At 43.1% G+C, this 19,982-nt stretch overlaps 1 protein-coding gene across 2 annotated transcripts; it reads right to left on the bottom strand.

The window, feature by feature from the left end:
* Positions 1 to 478: 478 nt before the first annotated feature.
* On the bottom strand, positions 479 to 19,940 carry Nsl1 (NSL1 component of MIS12 kinetochore complex). 2 transcript variants are annotated; one of them, XM_051186629.1, is made up of 6 exons: positions 19,716 to 19,940; positions 18,199 to 18,277; positions 13,822 to 13,952; positions 11,934 to 11,988; positions 4,276 to 4,343; positions 479 to 2,748 (listed from the first exon to the last, which is right to left on the bottom strand). In XM_051186629.1, the coding sequence occupies exons 1-6, from the start codon at positions 19,938 to 19,940 to the stop codon at positions 2,470 to 2,472; spliced, it is 837 nt and encodes a 278-aa protein (XP_051042586.1). In that variant the 3' UTR covers positions 479 to 2,469. The 2 variants fall into 2 exon arrangements, with proteins under 2 accessions (XP_051042586.1, XP_051042587.1); XM_051186630.1 differs by having other exon boundaries at positions 13,822 to 13,955; positions 19,716 to 19,907.
* Between the last annotated feature and the right edge of the window lie 42 nt (positions 19,941 to 19,982).

Below are 19,982 nucleotides of genomic sequence, written 5' to 3'. Positions count from 1 at the left end.
TCCAATAGTTTTTCCCTTCAGCTCTGTCTTTTTTGCTTCTATACTTTCATCTTGATAGTCCATGGCCTAAGAAACCATAACTCCCCCCCCACCCCCCCCACCCCGTAACAGCCTACTCAGCACTAGTATATACTCTATACTGCTGTGCCTGCAGGACAAAGCTAGTTTCTCAAGACTTAGTCTCGTCTGTCTGTTTCATAACAAAACAAACAATTATATATATATATAAAATTTCTAGGCCCAAAGAAAATGTATTACAGAGGTTCAACGCCATCAACACTTCTTATGTTTTTGGTTGTGAGCCTAGCCTTTAATGGCTGAGCCATCTCTCCAGCCCCCATCAACACTTCCTATACAATTGCTTAACCTATTAATCTATACTCTTTGCTTAAATACTTAAGAGTAAATCCAAGATATGACATCATTTAACTCTATCAACACGCAACCCTGTAAATTCAGTAAAAATGCAATTAGAATCGACATTTCATTTTTTATTTGGGGGCCCTTTTTACATATTCTACAGTCTAGTTTTATATAATGTCACAAATTACACTTTGTCTTGTGAAGGCTGACAGTGGGGTGTTTTGGCAAGAATTAAGTGCAACAGACACAAACAGCACTTCCTAGAGTGGTTGGAAAGCTGCAATGATCACACCATCTTAGGCTGCTGGACCTCTCTCCGCTCAACAGGCTTTTCTACCTTGCTATCACTGGTCTTGGAGATCGTTAGTGTGTCAGCCATCCAGGGTATGTGCAGCCTCTATTCACTAGATGACAGCAGTACCCTCCACACACACAAACATCTCAAGTTACAACAGGCCAAAAAAAAAAATCTTCTCCTTTACCAAAGGTCCCCTTGGAAGATAGCCCTGCATCAAGAACCGTTAAGAGTGGGCCCCAAGTATCCTTGGAGTCCCCAGTCACTCAGCTTCTGCGCCGGGGACTGAACAACTCTCAAAGGTCACTGTGCTTTAGCTACAGGGTCAAGTCGCATTCATGCCAGACAAAGGTAATTACTCCAAACTCTTGGAGCCATCTCAGATTCCGAGTGTGGAAAGCCTTTCAAGGCGTGGCTTTGTGAAGTTCAGCAGAGCCATCCAGTGGACCCTCCAAGCTTGTTCTTCCATCTTACATACAGCACCTGCCATATAAGACACCTCATCACCTGGAGTCTGTCCTAGCCTTGCCTGCTTGGGTACTTATGAAGTGAAATCAATCACAGAACATAAATGCCATGAGAGGCACTGAACAACAGCCATCTTCTGAAGTCGCAAAGTGATTTTAAGGCAAAGGTCAGTTCACTGGGAAATGCAGAGGGCTGACTTGCTGTCCTACTAAAGTCAGTACCAAGAATGCCTTGTTAGCTGGAAAAAGCATGTGTCAAAAATTTGATCTTTATATATTATTTTAAAATACAAAACATTGCTCTGTACAAATATATTGATTTCAGATTTTAACACTAAAACAGAATCTAGAAGTTCCATGAAGTGACCTCACTATTAAGCTTTTCCAAAGGAGAAAAACTAGACAAACCTAGATGTTTATGATCATTAGGACATACCGAGCAACAACAATACAGATTTTCCAAGCCATTAGAAAATTCCTCTGAAAATGAACAAAAGTGTATAATCACAAAAAAAAAAAAAAAAAAAGGAAATAGGTGGGAAGCTAGAGGCTCTATCTACAAGGCACCATGTAAGAGACAAAATGCAAGCTGTAAGAGGCTGTGGCTGAATCTCAGAGTATAAGCTTGCTGAGACCCTTCAAGTCTGACACTATATGGGCTACACACAAATGTCCTTCCCTGGAGCAGTTCACTCTGCTTAGATCTGCCAGTCAATCATAATATATACTCTGAACTGGGAGAATCTATTTGGAAATGAAGACTTTAAAAGAAACTATCAGTTCCCAGTCAAATTATGTTCAAAGACCAACAGAAATGAAAGCATAGGCAAGAAACAGAGGCTCCTGCCTCATGTTTTCTTTTTAACAATATTTCCTGCACAAATAACAGCTCTCTCCTTGTTCTTACAAAATAAAGCTCTAACACTGTAAATTAACTGCCTACAGAACAAGGCAAGGGCAGGTCCATCTTCCATGCATTCATCTGTGAACTACACTAGCAATGCACAGAGCCAACGCCAGTCAAAGAACCACCTCAGGGCTTTGCATAGGAGAAAGCTGTGCACCAAGAAACCCTCAGAGCATGACCCTGGGATGCCTCGACAGCTGCAAAGCTACAGGGACTGATGGCATCTAAGGACACGGACAGGTCTGTGCAAGGCCCAAAAGGCTTTTACCTACCGCAGAGGGAATTCAAGGTAAGCAGAGGATGCCACCGTAGGCCAGGATGAGCAGAACAGTGCACTGCACCTGTACAGAGTCAGTGACTTTAAATGAAGTCTCCCAGCAGCAGACAGCGACCTGAACGCTGAGAGGACCAACTTTCAATTCCCCAAGAGACACAGCTTATACATCAAGATTAATTCTCTTTGGCCGCATTGGGTAGCGCTTTCTCTGGGAGCAGTCTGGGGCATGCTTTCTCTTTAGCACTATGTTCGAGGCTTTCCTGGCTGCAGTCTCGGTTGGTGTGGTTTCTACTTGTGTTACAGTCTTGCTGGGCTTGGTATCTGCTCTTCTGTAACAACTGGAAAAGACTTCCTGGTTGATCCTCTGCAGCTGGATGACAGGCTGCATCTTTAAGACCTGAGAAAAGCCGTCTCCTTGTTCAATTAACACAGGCAAAGCCTTGGGAAAGAAAAGCTCAGGTTGAAAGGTGAACACACAAAGACACACTACACACAGACATAGAAACGCTGAATTATAATTCTTTTAAGTCAAGTCTATTACTGATACCTGGTTTCTTAGGGGCATGGATATTTAACTTTATGTTTTAAAATGCCCATTTAAATGGAAAAATTAAACTAAAAGCTAAGACTAATTCACAGCCTAAAGTCCCTTTCTTTGAGGAACGTACTTTAGAGATCTTGACCATCAAGAGTAGGGATAGGCACTTCTGACTGTAGAAAATGAAACAGCAAGCATTTTAGATTCTGGGGCTCTCTGCCCAAGGATTCAACCTTGGCCGGCCATGGTGGATGGTACATAAATAATCCCTGCACTCAAGAGACTGAAGCAAGCTTGAAGCCAGCCCTATCCCCGAAACAGAAGAACTCAAATCCACTATTGGAACATAAAAGAAACAACAAACAGGAAATAAATGAATGCTTCCACCTGTGTTCCAATATAGCTTTGTTTACAAAAATGATGCAAGCTGAATACCTGGCCCACCAATTCTGAATCAAGACTAGAATAAAAGCAATAGGTGATCAATTTTCAGAAAAACATGGAACCTATACAAAACAAAACAAAACAAAACAAAAAAAAACACGTTATAGAAAATGGACATAAGAGCTAGGGAGGTTCTGAAAGTTTAAAAATAATCTCCATGTACTAGGAATTTATTTTTATGTTTAGGTAAAATAAATATACCAGTAAAAACCATGTTATGATGACCTTGAGCTGTTCCAGCTGGAGTAGTGTAATAGAATGATTAAAAGCAAAGTTCCAGCCAGGCGGTGGTGGTGCACACCTTTAGGCCTAGCACTTGGGAGGCGGAGGCAGGCAGATCTCAGTGAGTTCAAGGCCAGCCTGGTTACAAAGCAAGTTCCAGGACAGCCAGGACTGTTACACAGAGAAACAAACAAAAGCAAAATTCTATGGCTAGGACACAGCTCTGGGTACAGTGTATGATAAGCATATGCCAGACCTGGGTCCAAGTCTAGCACAAAAGTAGGAACAACACACAAGTTCTGAAGCCAGATATCCTGGTTCAGGAACTTGGTTGGGCAACTTATCTAGGCTCTTAGTGGCTTGGTTTTCTCATCCATAAGTCATGGATTAAAACATCTATCCTCTAGTGTTAGTATGAGGATTACACAGACAGCAAACATAAAGCAAACACCACATCCATCAACGTTACCAACAGTATTATCCCAGAGTGCCCAACAAGCTGCCTGTTAACACCGTTCATAAAGTGTAATCTCTCTAGAGAAGCCAGGTGGGATACACAGCTCACAGTGAGCACATGCCAGGCAGGCTATGTGGCACACAGTAGGCACCTGATAAATGGAACTCCAGATGTTACTGTTGCTTAACACACTGAGTCACTTAACAGATTCCTGAGCATCCTCCTGCAGCCCCAAACACTGCCTGGTGCCCACTGACCAGCAAGCACCAGTCTCTCCCACTCTATGTACTTAGCACAGCTTTTACCTTCATGGCATCACTGATTTTCTTAGCTATGGAGTTCCCACGGCATTTCAAATTTTCCACATGAGAAGCTGCAAGAAAATACCAAACAGCATTTTAGGTTCTTTATCTAATCACCCAACCATAAAGACGTTTAGATGCAATCCAGACAGAAATCTGTTAGGACGATCCACCTTAGTCTAATCTTTCTTACAGTATTTTATAATCCACTAAAGACAATGTCCTACCCAATTTATCAAGATAAGTAAGAGGACCAGGAGAACAGCAGAGTGCAATTCAAAGGTGTGCACACAGGCCAGATGCTGAGCTGTCCCCGCTGTGCCCCAAGAGCACCTGACATCTGTTTTATAAACATAGTTGTAGCTGACATCTCTGTACATCATCAAGTTTTAAGCAAGCACAGGTTAAGACTTTATTTTTAAATGATTCTGAATTTTACAAAAGCAAAACACGGGCCAGTGAGATAACTAGGCAAAGTGGCTGCAAAGGGGGTTGGCAAACAGTTCAATCCCAGAACTGAGAACAAGGCTGCAAGGTTGCAGGAGGGAATCCACTTCACAAAACCATGTTCTGATCTTCATGTACATTCTGTACTTCCTGTTGCCGAGGCACTCCTAGTCTCTAGGATTTCAATGTAGACTGAAGACCAACAGCTTATCCCCGGGACTCCAGAACCAGACTGGAAACTGACTCAACAGCTACCTTGGCCTTTGCATGGGGAAACAGCCATAGGTGAACTACTGTATTGACTGTATAGATGAAAACAGTCCTTGGCCTGTGACCTCTTCTCTAGGTTTCTTACAAAGTAAGTTCATTCTATCAGTGACTACTACAGACAATTCTTAAAATACCTCATGCCACCTTTTTTGGTCTTTACATTCCCATTACTAAACAATACCTGTTTTTCACATTGCACAAACAATAAAAACATGTAAGCCCAAGAGTGGTATGGGCTTATGTGTAAAATGGAGCTAGGCTCTAGGCTTGCATACTTATAGATTATCACACCCAAGTGTGTGATGGGGTATTCTAAAATTGGGCTAGACAAATAAGACATTTAGTATTTTTGGTATACCTACAAATCCCTTTTATAAATTTTACAAATGACACCATCCCTCTCCCCGAAATATCCAACTTTTTCCAAGGGACCACTAGAGGGCAGTGTGCACACCAATGAGAAGTCTGGCCTCTCCTGGGAGGACTGTTCTCTAACTATGGGATCTAATACTGTGGTAATCACAGTACCTGAGAACAGGAACTCAAAAGCTAGGACAGTGCGAAGCCATGATGTCAAGCACTTCATTAATTAAAGAGGGTGATGTCAACTCACAGGGGGACTACATTATAGATATGCCTTAATCAGGGACCTGGTGCCAAATGGACTGAGGAGTACAGGGTAGGAGGCAGGTAGATAGGATATACTCTACCCAAATAAGGAAATATATCAGAAACAGGAGAAAACAGGAACAGGGAAACATGCTCCACAGTGGGAGAGAAGTGAGGGGTTATCAGGGTAACGACAGAAGGAGTAGACAGGATGAAGATTCACTGTAGGCAAGGGCAGCTGAAGAGAAAGGTTAAAAATAGACTGATGGATAGCCTCAAGTGTTTGCCACACCCAGGAATTTACAAGTCTGGGAGAAAACCAGAGAGAAGCAACTGGTGGGAGATGTCATTCTGTAAATATGTTTCTCTTATTGGTTAATGAATAAAGCACTGTTGGCAAATAGGAAGGCAAGATAGGTGGGACTAGGAGACAAGGAGGATTCTGGGAGATGTAGTAGAGGAGAGTCAAGATGTAGGAACATGAGAGAAGAGGAACAGACTCTTTCTCTGGTAGGTAAGGTAAGGCCTTGTGGAAACACTTAGATCAATAGAAATGGGTTAATATTTAAGACAGAGCTAGCCAATAAGAAACGCTAGTAACAGGCCAACAGCTTTATATCTAATATAGCATCTCTGTGTGTTATTTGGGGCTGACAGCTTTGGGACCAGGCTGGCAGGAAAACTGCTCATAACAAGCAACTGTCAGGTTAGAGGACTGCAGTAATAACGCTCACACTGAAGGATATGTACACAGTGTAAGGTCTAAGGGTGTGTATACAGTATAAGGTCTAAGGGTGTGTATACAGTGTAAAGTCTAAGGACCCAACACCGGACTGATGAGGAAGATTAGAAGTGAAGCTAGTAGACAGCTGGGCATGGTGGCACATGACTTTAATTCCCTGCACCAGGGATGCAGGGGCAGAGGCAGGTGGATCTCTGTGAGTTCCGGGTCAGCTGGTCTACATAGCAAGTTTCAGGAAAGCTGGGACTACATAGAGAAACCCTGCCTCAAACAAAAACAAAACAAAAAGTGACTCTGGTGAGTGCAATAAGTCTTCTGGGAAACTAGCCTATGAAAGCAAAGCACAGGGAAGACAGACACACCCTGAAGCCTCATCTGCTTCAGCCACCACACACCCTGCCATTCTCAGGCCATTTCAGAACAGGCTTCATGGCCACCTTTACAAATAACCCTAGAAAGGGAATTGCAACTGGATAGAATTAGAACTCACATCTTCAAGAATCCAAAGAAACATTCTAAAATATCACTCCCCCAGAAATCACAGACACACACAATAAATAAGTTTTTAGGAAGCTAAACATATCATTTCCCAACATGAATACCTGAGAAAATTTCAAAGCAATAAGCTTTTTGCTCCCTTGCTCACAATGGTTCTGAGTCCATCTGTCATAGTTTATAACGAAACAGAACACAGAAACACTCCTGACACACGAGGTCTGCCTTAGGAAGTCTCCTAGTGCTATGGCTGGCCCAGTCCAGTTAAGAAGCTGTGTGAGCCTCCCCTAGAAGCATTCTCCATGCCTCCTCTTCCACAGGCTCAACAAGGACATCTTCATGATGGCAATGTGTTCCATTCTTACCAATGCTAATAAAAGTTCCTAAAAGGACCACACCCCACAGGGAGTCTTCCAAAACAGATTAACTTAATTAGTACAATGGGGGAAAGGATACAATGTTTCCAGTTCAGAGCCACATTATCTGAGCTGTCTTTACCTACACAGCAATGTGTGCCTCCTTTGTAAATGACCCAAAATCTTTAGACCATTAGATAAATCCTTGGAGATGTACATACAGACCATTTCTATCAACCAGAAAGCTAAGCCACGGGCGGGCATACAGCACCTTAGACCCATCTGTAACCACCTGCCTGACACTTCTACCAGTGCATTAAAAATATCTCATTTATGATTTCCTCTAGTGTTACTGTAAAACTCCACAAAACTGTTACCACATTACAACATGAAATTTGCAGTAATCTAACTCTACACTCCCTGGCCATGGTCACTGATATTTATCTCCAAAATGAAATCTCTTTCCCCCTTTAAACTAAAAGTTTGCATCCTAGATGCAAATGTGGACTCTGAAGTACAAGTACTTGTGAGAGTTACCAGTGTCCGATGACAGACAGCACTGCCAGGAAACAAGAGGGGGTGCCTGAAGGCTTAGAGCTCAAGGAGCTACAGGAGAACTTGAGACATCTCTGCCATCACTACATGTCTAATGCAGGGTAATGGGAAAGAACCTTTTCATTCCAGGGGCTTTACACTGATGACTATTCGAGGTTGCTCCTGACAAACGAGAACCATGTCTTATTGGTAAATAGTTAATCAGTAGATAGCTGGGGAAAAAAGTTTGCCCTTACAAAATGTGGAAGTTCAGAACCTCTGAGAACATAGCCTGCTTTCCAAAACAGAGGGAAATGAAAAAGTGGAAATGAAAGATTGAGTAATAAGCCCAGTTTTGCTTCCAGGTCACTGCCTGACTAAACAAGGGAACATGAACCTCCAAATCCTGCAAATTCAGCAGAAATGCGCCAGTGGAGAGCTTCCCATGCACCTCCGATGTATTTCCTGAGAACGAACAAGCAAGCATGCTCAGAGCCCAACCAGCTTGTCTCAGTTTCTAAGGAGGCAACTGATGCCTGCGATGCCATTGAGTCAGTGAGGATGGAAATCAGCATTCCTGCTGAAAATACAAACCAGTCACAGACCTGTGAGCCCACACACTCATGCCTCTGCAGCACTGTGTGGTAATGCCGGTCTTGTGGAATATGAGTTTAAGATGTGTTACATTTCTCTATGCTGTGGAACATTTGTTTTAATGATGCCAAGATGTGTTACATCCTTTTATGCTGCATTTGGTTAACTCTGTGAAGCTGTGATTCTTTGCCTGTCTAAAACACCTGACGGTATAATAAGGTGCTGAGCGGCCAATAGTGAGGCAGGAGAAAGGATAGGTGGGGCTTGCAGGTAGAGCTAATAAATAGAAGAGAAAGAGAGCTTGAGGAGCAAGAGCAGAAAGAGAGGAAGATGTAAGAGGCCGGTCACTCAGCCAGCCATGGAATAAGAAGGAAAGTAAGATATAGATAAAAAAAAAAAAAAAAAAAAAAAAGGAAAAAGCCCAGAGACAAAAGGTAGATGGGATAATTTAAGTTAAGGAAACCAGGCTTGAAATAAGCCAAGCTAAGGCCGTCATTTATAATAATAAGCCTCTGTGTGTGATTTATATGGGAGCTGGGTAGTGTGCCCCCAAAAGAGTCAAAGAGCCAAAAAAGTAAAAACAAGCAAACAAAAACCCAACAGCCTCCTTTGGGCCTGTCAAACCCTTAACCCAGGGTTTTTATCTGGCCTCAGCCAAGTGTCTGATCTTATTTGCCAATTCTTTTGTCCATGGGGACTTGAGTTCATTCCTCAGTGCTTTTCCTCTTGTAAGTAACCACATAAATGCCCACCTGCCATTGCCACAGACGCTTCCTCTCTCCTGAATACACTGTTCCAGGCTCACGTTACCCACCCTCTAGCACAGTGTTACAAGAGGCCAGCCAGATGCTGCTTCTGGAGGCATGAGGAGGCTGAACCCTCAGCCAGGGCGACACCTTTAGGGCTTCTTTAGAATTCTGACCAGAACAACCTGGCCAGCACTACTGTATTATGCAGATCCTGGCTAGCAGACAGAAGCTGCAGATTTGCCTCTCTGTAAAATGGAAGGGACTGATGTGCACCAGCATGGTAGGAAGTGGGAATCATCAGTGCCCTTGTTCAAAACCAAGGGCTGCAATAAGCCTCCCTACTCAGAAACAGACTGGAAGTAAACATGCCTCAAGCTACTCTGTAAGTGCTGGGAGACAGGTGACATCTTCAGGCTTGGACCTGCACCATGTGCCTACCCACTGCCTTGTGCTCAGGTCCACTATCTCCAATATGGCAGGTATGCACAGCCTCTTAGGCCATGCCCTTGCCTTGGACTGCTCGTGACTAGGTGAGGGCAGCACAAACCTGGTGGCAGGACAGGGGAGAAGAGCAGAGCAAGCAAGCACAAGGAAGTGCCAGTCCAGGGAACTCTTAGCTGACACGGGAGGGAGGGACTTCCTGCAGAGGTGATGCAGTGAATCAAAGCCCCAGATCCTCAGGAACTAAAGTCAATCAGGTATACATTCAGGGCTGAGAGATGGTGGGAGGGGGTATGGGGGGGGGGTAAAATGACTACTGAGCAAGCATGAGGAGCCCAGTGCCGATCCCTGGCTAGATGTGCAGAAGCACATGTCTGCAACCCCAGTGCTGGTGAGGCAGGGACTGAAGGCTCGTGACAGCTCCCTGGCCAGCACAGCTGAACCAGGGAACTCCTTCCTGTTCAGTTAAAGGAATGGCAGGATACCTTGAGTGGTAGGTCCGACAAGGGGTGATAAAGGACTCTGATGCAGGTTACATGGACAATCTCTCTAGTGAGGTGACGGTGTGAACAGAGAGCTTAGTGAAGGGAGAGGATCAGACAGGTAACTTTATACATCAAGTTTGAAAGGCACCGGCCCAGTGCATACCAGGTACAGCCTGGAACACAGAATGAAGGTTAGAGCACTGTAAGCAAGGGTTACAGGTGTGGAACACCAGGCCAAGTAGAGATCACACAAAGCTGTATGGCACAAGAACTCCATCCCAGTAAAACCACTATTTAAAAGGAAAAAAGACAGGAGCTGGAATGACAGTTCAGCAGTTAAGAGCTCAAACTGCACTTGAAAAGAACCTGAGTTCAATTCCCAGCACCCAACCCACATTGGGCCGTTCCCAGCCACTTGTATCTATAGCTCCGGGGAAATCCATTGCTTCTGGCCATGTATGGCACCTGCAATCAATCACTCCTACATATTCACCCACATACACATTGCTTAAAAATAAAAATGTTACAAAGATAATGGGTTCAATATATTCAACAAGATGAAAGCAAATAAAACTTAAAAGCAAAGATGAAATAAAATCTCAGAGCTTGACAACCTTTACCTGAAGCTACCTAAGGAAGTACTAGCAAGAAGCAAACCTAGAAGGCAGCCAACAAATTAAAATTAAAAGCTCTTTCAGACTTTTGAAAATTTGATTGACAAATCTAACTAATCACCAAGTACAAAAAAGTAGCTACTGAGCCAGACATGGTGGCTTATACCTAGGATTCCAGCACTCAGAAAATGGGAGGCAGGAGGATCATGAATTCAGGGATTGCCTGGGCTAATAATGGGACCCCCCTGCCTCAAAAAACAAAAACAAACAAACAAACAAAGCCAGCTGGGGATATAGCTCAGTGGCAAGCATTTGTCTAGCAGGGACAGGGCCGTAGGTTCCATTCTCAGCAAGAAAAAAAAAATCCTAACAGGTGAGTTTTATCTTTTATTTAACCAGAAAAAATAAAATTGACATTAAAAACAGAAAACTGGGAGTGAGGGTGTCCTTATTCAATGGGCAGAGGGTACAAAGGTCCATTTCTTGCTCAAGGGTTTTAAAGGACCGGATAAAGTCAGATAACTTTACTACAGCAGTTACAATTTTATAGGAGACATTAAAGGAACAGAACCAGAGTATGCCTCTTCTAAACTCAGAAACAAAAGTAAGAGTGTAAAGAACACTATATTTGGGGCTGGAGAGACAGCTCAGCGGTTAAGAGCACTGACTGTTCTTCCAAAGGACCTGGGTTCAATTCCCAGTACCTACATGGCAGCTCACAGCTGTCCATAATTCCATTTCCAGGGGATCTGACAGTCTCACACAGGCAGGCAAAACACCAATGCACATGAAATAAAATTATAAAAAATTATAAAAAAAGAAACAAAGAAAAAGAACACTGTATCTGCACAACAGAAGGCAGCAAAGGCAGGGCTTGGTAAAGAGAGCCTGGATCAGAAACTGGAAACATGCAAAAATCTGAACATAAAGCTGGACTCGTCAACTGTGGCCTTCACTGCATTTACTAAAACTGTCTAAACTAACTCAACAAGCTAAATATAACACAAATTGTACAAAACCAGGAAGACCACATTAAAGATAAAATCTGAATTGTGAAAACAAAAAAACCAAAACAATAAACCTACAGCAAAACTGAAAATTGAGTTCCTGTTAGTAGAAATAGTCAATAGCTGTGCAGTCGCACCTCAGGAGCATCTAGCATTTGTGAATGAATGTAATACTGGAAAGGGAAAACTTGCAGAATGACAAAGAATATTATACAAACCTAAAAACAAGTGCTATGTATTGATTGTGGAGGAGAGGCCACACACAGCTGGGGACCATGATAAAGGATGCCTCATTTAACACATTCTCCAATGGCTTACCTGGGTCAGGGTCACATTTCAGGTCCAAGGGATGTACAACAGGACGATACCGCTTCTAAACACAGCACAAATTAAAACATTTAACTTAGACATGTGATGTCTCAGGTAAATAAGCATGTCTTTCAGCTAGCACAAGCAAGTGTGCTATGTTAATCCAGTCTACAGTGCTAGCTTCAAGGCTTTTCTCTTTTTAGATCCTGAACTCTGTAAGGAAAATGTCCTTAGATTTGAATAGCTTTTTGTTTGTTTTTTGAGACAAGTTTTCTCTGTATAATTGCCTGGAACTCCCTTTGTAGACCAGGCTGGCCTTGAACTCAGAAATCCACCTGCTTCCGCCTCAAGTGCTGGGATTAAAGGTGTGTGCCACCATTGCCCGGCTTTGAATACCTTTTGTGTACTGCCACCTGCTGCATACAGTGCATACAGCATGATGAAAATTATAATCAGAAAAAAACAAAGTGAAGGCACAGCGGTATTTAAAGTACAGGGCAATGACCAAAGTACGATGGAAGTTCATTCAGGACAAATGTTTGGCACTCAGGATTGTATTTCCACAGACACTTTTACAAAAGTGGCTAGACTACACACCAGCCCATTACTGTTCACAGCTTCAATAGCATACAGGCCAGCTGGCCCATCCCACAGTCAGGCAAAAGGAAAAGGGAAATGTTCCTTCTTACTCTTGCTCAATGATAACCAGAACCAGAGTGTAAAAAAGGAGAGACAACTAATGCTCTCCCCACCCCCTGCCTCACTGACTAGTTTCAGGGTTTTCTTTAGGGAAGTCAGAGAGGTGGGGAGGGTGCACAGCACAGTCACTACACATCGAGCATTCTTCCTCTCTAAGGAGGGATGCTGTGAGAAAGACGACACATTCCCGTGGCTTTCCCTTTCCCTATCATGATATGACTTTGAATATTCAGATTTAAAAAGCTAAAGGCGTGCACAAGCTAAAGCCGGCATAGTCATTAAGAGGGACAATGCCACCCACAATCAATCTCAGTACCCAGAAGACTCAGGTCTGATCTGCCAGGGCATGTAACTGGCATGGTGACTGACACCTACAGGAAAAAGCAGGCCTACAGCTTTGCCCATCAGAAAAGCTGAGCCAGCCAGGTGTGGTAGTGTGCTAGAATATTATTTTCAGGTGTGTGACTTTTGTTTATGCTGCACTTGTTTAACTCCTTGAAGCTGTGATTTTTTGCCTGTCCAAAACACCTGACCTGCCAAAAACAAGGCAGCGTCAAGGATAGGCAGGGCTGGCAGGCACAGAGTAGAAACAGAAGGAGAAACGAAGAAGGAAGAGAGCAAGAGAAGAAGAGGATGCTAGAGGCCGGCCAGCCACTGAGTAAGAAGGAAAGTAAGATATACAGAAGAAAAATAAAAGCCCAGAAGGAAAAGGTAGACTGGTTGACTTTAAAAAAAAAAAAAAGCTGGATAGCAACAAGCCAAGCTATGGCCAGACATTCATAAGTAATAATAAGACTCCATGTGTGATTTATTTGGGAGCTGGGTGTCAGGTCTCTCATGAAGACCAAAGAGACAAAAGAGCATAACATCACACAACACATGGCAATACATACTGCAATCCCAGCACTTGAGATAAAGGTTGGAAGATCAGAAGTTCATGGCCAACCTGAACTATATAGAAGGTTAATTTTTTACTATGCATACGGTGTTGTGTTGGCATATTATTAATGCAGGCCAGAAGAGGGCACCACATCTCATTACAGATGGTTGTGAGCCACCATGTGGTTGCTGGGAATCGAACTCAGGATTTCTAGAAGAGAAGCCAGTGCTCATTAACTCCTGAGCCAACTCTCCAGCCCGGTAAGCTAATTTTTTTGTGGTAAAATAGCATGTGAGGATTTAAATGTAAACATCTCACCAGAATCTCATGCTGTACTTTCAAGGTTTGGATGATGCTCTCCAGGATCCTTCTGGGGTACTGCCTGCGTTTTGTTGCCACATCTACTATGAGCTCATCAAATTCATCTTCAAGAAGTTTGATGTCAGAGTCTACTTCAGAAAAGGTCCATATTAGTATAGAAACATTATATACACTCAATTCACAAAATAACTGAAGAAAACAGCATGGCAAACTAATGAAGTTCCCCTCATTCCTGTACCAATCAAGTGTGTAGCATGACCCCAAGAGACAGGCAATTGTAACTTGACAAATGCATCAGGAGTATAAAGACAAAGGATACAGAACAAGGAAACACCACCAGTGGGAGTGAATGATTAAACAGAAACAACAATTGAGCTTGAAATCCAGGAGTAAACAAAGGCACCGAATGAAAAGAGGACAGGGAGAGACATCTTTGGGGAAGGAAACTGTGACAACACAGTCTCTGCAAACAGAAGCATTCTGCATGGATAAACTACAGGGAAAAGGGCTGAGGACAGCTCAGCTGCAGAGCATGGGCTTACAGTTCACAGGGCCCTGGGTCCAGCCCTGTATACCCTCTTCCCTACAATAGTTAACTATAAAGGACATCTCATACAGTAGACAAGCTTTCACTTTATCTTTGTGACAACAGCAGTGAGAAGAATGCCCAGATGTGATGTCTGACTCATTGGGGGGCTGGGAGTGAGGTATGAAAGGTATAGTGACTCTGGGGGCTTTCTCATTTAGTAGCAACCATTTTATCAGCTCTTTCCTCTACTGTAAGACAATATTCTTAAGCTCAAGAAGAAGGAATGGTCACCTGGGGACTATGTTACCAGTGTGTAAATCTGGACTCAGAAGACCTAGGATAAGGAACAGAAATGAAGCACCTAGAAGGAGTGAGTGCAGACAGACTCACTGGGCTTCATCTAAAAAATAACTTTAGAGTGAAAATCCTGGGTTGGGGAAGGCAGCTCAGTGGTAAGAACATCTGCCAAGCACTGGAAGTGATCTGCACTCAATCCCCAGCACTGAAAGAAAACAAGTAAGAAACACAAAATACTTACGAATGCTAAAGACTCAAGTCTCTGGTTAAATGGCCTGCACCCTGAGCTCTGCTATGCCAGTCTGTGTCAATCCCACTGCCTAAAGCTTTACCAGGAAGAAGTCTTACTGGCACCTGTTTCTGAAATGTTCCGCAAGCTGGCTGGTGTATGTCTGCAAGCACATGTCACACCTAGACTATGACATGTAGCAGGTATGGTCTGTCACTCCTGTAACAAACCGAGTCCAGTCAGGGCTTCTCTGGAGGACTTCTGAGGAGCAAGCCTCACTTGGAACACTTAGTAAAATAAGCAGCTTTAAACTATATTATGTTCATTTGAAAAGCAAAGTCACTGGCCAGCAAAGAACAGCACACATTTTATAAAAGTTCTTTTTAAAATTTATGTGTGTGTGACAGGGGACCATACACATGCCACAGCATTCGTGTAGAGGTCAAAAAAAAAAAAAAAAAAAAAAAAAACTCCCGGAATCAGTTCATGCCTTGCACCTGGGCCCAGGTTTGCACAGCAAGCACTCTACTCAGCTCAGCCATCACATCTGTCAGGGAAATATACTTGGGAAGCGGCTTCCTAGAGTCACCAAGGGGTAGAATTTGTAAAAGCACAATGCACAAACAAATGGATGTCTATTTCTAAAAATAGAATTCTGCTCTCAAGGAACTGCCCTTAAAATCTGTCTGACCAAACTTCTTATGATCAAACCCATCCGGGGCAGTTAAAACTGAAGGGAAGAGGCTGCTTCACATACATAGTTTGCTTTCTTTGTAGGTGGTATTGCATGCAGGAGCTCGGAAACCTCAATAAACAAAACAGATTAAACCTCTGTCCCCTCAAAACCTCCATTTTGCTTCTATACATCTCCCCAGAAGCAAAGCCTATTAAATCTATTCACACAATTCTCCAAAAAGTTCTCACCCAAGACTGGGGTATATTGCACAGGACTTGCCTGACATTGAGTCTATAGGCTTGTTCACCAGAACTAAACACACATGAATGCACGTGGGCACACACACCCCACTCCCATGATTCCTCCAAGACCACATGATAAAGCACAAATCCCTTACAACTTAGCTTTCTTGACACATTTGCTATTACTTTTCCCAACTCACTGCTGGCTTTCCAAACATTTCACTCCTTTGAGCCTTTTTGTATGTTTTGTTTCAAACAAAGACCCATTGAAAACCTGTGGAATGTGGAAAGTACTTCTAGCTATTAAAAAAATTCCCCTTGAGCTGAGGACTGAACCCAGGGCCTTAAGCGCTCCACAACTGAGCTAAATCTCCTACCCCAGATAATTTTTTATATATTCCCTACTAATCAGCAATTATTGGGTTAATATTTTACAAAAGGGATGGTGATGGTTTTATCCATTTAATATGTAAACCCAAAATCTGTTTTGGTAATTTTAAAAAGACAACTAACATAGTCCCAGGTAACAGACAAGAAGCACTCTCTTACTGTTCAGAAGAAAAAGTTATAGTCACTAGAGTTGCTAGTAGACCTGTAATCAGCTCAAATGACTGGACAATGTGAACACAAAGCAGTGACATCAATAATGCTCAAACCTAAGTAATGCTTCCAGAGGGACAGATGGCACACTCAGCTTCTGGTCAGAATAGTCCTTCTCTGGACAGAACGGCAGGTACAGGGATGCCTACCTTATTTCCCAAACTAATCACTCCCTTTCAATTGATGTTTCCTTCCTACTCTACCCTTTCTTTCTCTATTAGTACTTTACCTTCTTTAGGCATGCCAGCACCACTAGTAAGGTACAATCAAGTCTAAGCCAAGAGTGGTATCGCACACCTTTGATCCCAGCACCTGGGAGGCAGAGGCAGGTGGATCTCTGAGTTTGAGGCAGGCCTGATCTACAGAGTTCCAAGATAGCTATGGCTACACAGAGAAGCCCTATCTCAAAACAAACATACGAACAAACAAAAATACAATCAAGTCTTTGGAGTAAGCTAACAGTCTTAAGAAGCTGTCTACAAATTTGCCACACCCTTTGCATGGTACTCATACAGTTTAACTTTGCACGTAAGAACACTTCATTATCCATTCTAAGTATCATCTAACCATTGCAGAAACATAAACCTGGCTTATAAAGAAATGCACGGATTTCCTGGGTCTGTTTCTTAAACTGGGGATAATTCTACAACATCTTCCAACAGCCTACTGCAGAAGCATCTGAAAGACCTTTTAGGACACCAGATACCAGACAGGATAGATCAAGGTACCCACTGAGTTTCTTTTGGGCTATTATGACTTCAGTAATCTACATTAGTTTCTTTTTTCCCATAATAATTTAAATGTGTTTTAAGATAAATGATATAGAAGCCAGTGAGATGGCTAAGCAGGTAAAGACACTTGCCACCAAGCCTGAGAGAGGACCTGAGTATGATCCTTGAAGCCCACATGGAGAAAAGAGAAAAACAACTCTTGAAAACTGTCCTCTGACCTCCACTGTGTGCCATGACATGAGAACTCCATCCAATACAATGTTTATTAAAGACAGAGTATGGCTTAGTCACTGTTCTATTGCTGTGAATAGACGCCATGACTAAGGCAGCTCTTATAACAGAAAGCATTTAATTAGGGGCTTGTTTACAGTTTTATCATGGCAGGGAGCATGGGGACTGAAAGCTACAAGCAGAGAGAAAGAAAGAAAGAGCTACATCCTGGTCCACAAGCAGAGAGAGAGAAGGAAAGAGAAAGACACTGGGCTTGGCATGCGCTTTTGAAACCTCAAAGCCCACTGCCTGGGACACATTTCATCCAATAAGGCCACACCTCTTAATCCATCTCAAACAGTCCCACTTCCTGGTGACTGCATTCAAATATATAAGCTTTGGAGGCCATTCTTATTCAAACCACCACAGAGAGACAAAGAAAACAGAAATAATAAAATAACATTTGTTAGGAACTAGCAGCCAGCTGACCCCCGCCCCTACGATGGGCCGGACGCTCATGGCCTTGTCATCTCTATGTCAGCTTTACCTGGCAGCCAGAGGACTCAGTTACGCATGCGCAAGCCTCTTTTAAAGCAAGCGCGCCAAGTGCTTCTCTCTCTCTCTCTGCCTCTCTCTGCTTCTTTGCTCTCTCTGTTCCCTCTCTCTCCTGCTTTCGGTTGGCCACCAGCTACCCCCTCTTTCTCTCCCCTCTCTCAATAAACTCCACGTGGGCGCTGAGTCTCGTGTTTGTGTTTCTTAGGCATTAGCTGCAGCAAAAGAACAACAACATTCAAAATAAGTTAGCTGCAAAAACAAGCTCAGAAATTAATGACAGAGCAAGAAAGACTCAAGCCACGTACCCATAAGATGGTGGTCGGCAGCTTCCTGCCAGGGTTGTCCATTAATGCTGACATTCTCCTGAACAGCTGTTTCAAAAGTCTGCAATAAATTTACAGCAGTCAAGTCAGCAGAAGCAAGTCTAAATCCTGAATTCAAACATTTTAGCAAGACAGTAATGAAATCTCTGTGGAACAGAATGGAAACAATGAAACACTGAGGAAAAAAATAAATAAAATCCAAGTGAACTATTAGGAGAAGACTAAATACCCTTACCACTCAGTAGTGAGTGCACCAGCTCTATCAATGACAACTCATCAGCACGGCCACATAAATAACAAACAAGAACACAGAGTGGTAAACTGTAAAATTCTAAAGACGGTTTAGGCTCTGCCACGTGCTCTCCAAAACATTAAGTTATTTCCAGAAGGGGTTCAGATGGGGCATTCATAAAGGACCTAATAAATGCTATTGTTTGAAAATATTTTTAATGAGCATGTCTTTTGTGTCACTTGTATAATTAAAAATAAGTATAAATGACTGATAATTATGAGTCATAGTACATATCCTATACTAGTATCTTACAAGAAGGGCAGCACTTTACTAGCAAGGCTCTGAATTCAATCCCCAGCAGTAACGGAGAACAGAAAGATTTAATAGGATAAGATTCTTACTCTGTTAAACTCTCAAAGATTGGACGAGAATACAAATTGTCTTCGAAATACTCACTGCAGCTTCACCAACCATTTAAGAACATGCTACTTTATTATTGAGCTTTACTTAGAGGTATATCAACATGGTCAAAACTTCTCAACAAACCATTACTTCTCATTCTCTTTAAGCTCTCACCCAATAGGATATAAGAGGTTAAGCATTAAGTACTAAGAATCCTAGAAATTTTCTGGAATCAGACAAACCTTGCATTTACAGCTGTCTCCCAAATTAACTACTAAAAATGAGATGTTGGCTTGATTCCAAGGAGGGAATAACACAGGAACCACCGTACACTGTACAATGAACACAAAACTGGAATACAGAATTACAATCCGAGGAAGGTTTGCTAAGTACATCCCCAGCCCCTCCTCGTTTTTGTTTTGTTTGTTTGTTTGTTCTCTTGGGGCTGATAACCTCTATTTTTACTCTGCGCTGTTGTCATTCGGCCACAAATGTGCTGCATTACAAGCAGGAATGCATTCTTTACTCAGAAACCATCATCTTCAGGGTTTTTGCAAAATACAGGTGAAAGAGGAAGTGGGTTATAAAGGCCAATGGGGTAGGGAGGGATTGGGGTCTCTCTATGCAGCGCTAGCAGGTCTGGAACTCACTGTGTGGACCAGACTGCTCTTGAACTCACAGAGAGTTGCCCGCCTCTGCCTTCCCAGAGCCGGGCGTACACTGCCACGTCCAGCTCTACTAGTGATCTGAGTAAAATTTAACATCAAGGCAGCTTCCTCGTCTATTTTCGCCTTAAAACAACAAGCAAAAGCAAAGACAAAAAAAAAAAAAAAAAAAAATTAGTGGGGTGACGGCCGGTCCGTACCCACTGCGCGTCCCGCAGCGCGAGCTCTCGGACGTCCTCCGGCAGCGTGGCCCCGAGCTCCTGCACAAAGCGCCCGCACAGCTCCATCACTTCCACCACGGGCCTCTTCAAGGTGCAGCGCACTCGGAAGTCCTCTGGGAGAGAGGCGGGCGCCATGGCCCGGGAGTCAAAGGAGGAGCGGGCACCCGGATCCTGCGCCAGCACCGTTTGAGGAACACCCGCCATCTCTATGGTTTGAACTGAGGCGATGACGCCAAGACCGGAAGG

This window comes from Phodopus roborovskii, unplaced genomic scaffold, assembly GCF_943737965.1.
Source record: "Phodopus roborovskii unplaced genomic scaffold, PHOROB, whole genome shotgun sequence".
NCBI lineage: Eukaryota > Metazoa > Chordata > Mammalia > Rodentia > Cricetidae > Phodopus > Phodopus roborovskii.
The sequence above is the reverse complement of the archived record's forward strand: the minus strand, read 5'-3'. Positions and strand labels throughout refer to the sequence as shown.

What these genes read in the sequence shown, in the direction of transcription:
- Nsl1 (XM_051186629.1), bottom strand. Translation starts at nt 19,940, where the DNA reads ATGGCGGGTGTTCCTCAAACGGTGCTGGCGCAGGATCCGGGTGCCCGC. An exon ending in AAGTACAGCATGAGATTCTG is followed by an intron (nt 11,989 to 13,821) that starts GTGAGATGTTTA and finishes TGCTGTGTTTAG; the next exon opens with AAGCGGTATCGTCCTGTTGT. An exon ending in AAATCAGTGATGCCATGAAG is followed by an intron (nt 2,749 to 4,275) that starts GTAAAAGCTGTG and finishes TTCTTTCCCAAG; the next exon opens with GCTTTGCCTGTGTTAATTGA.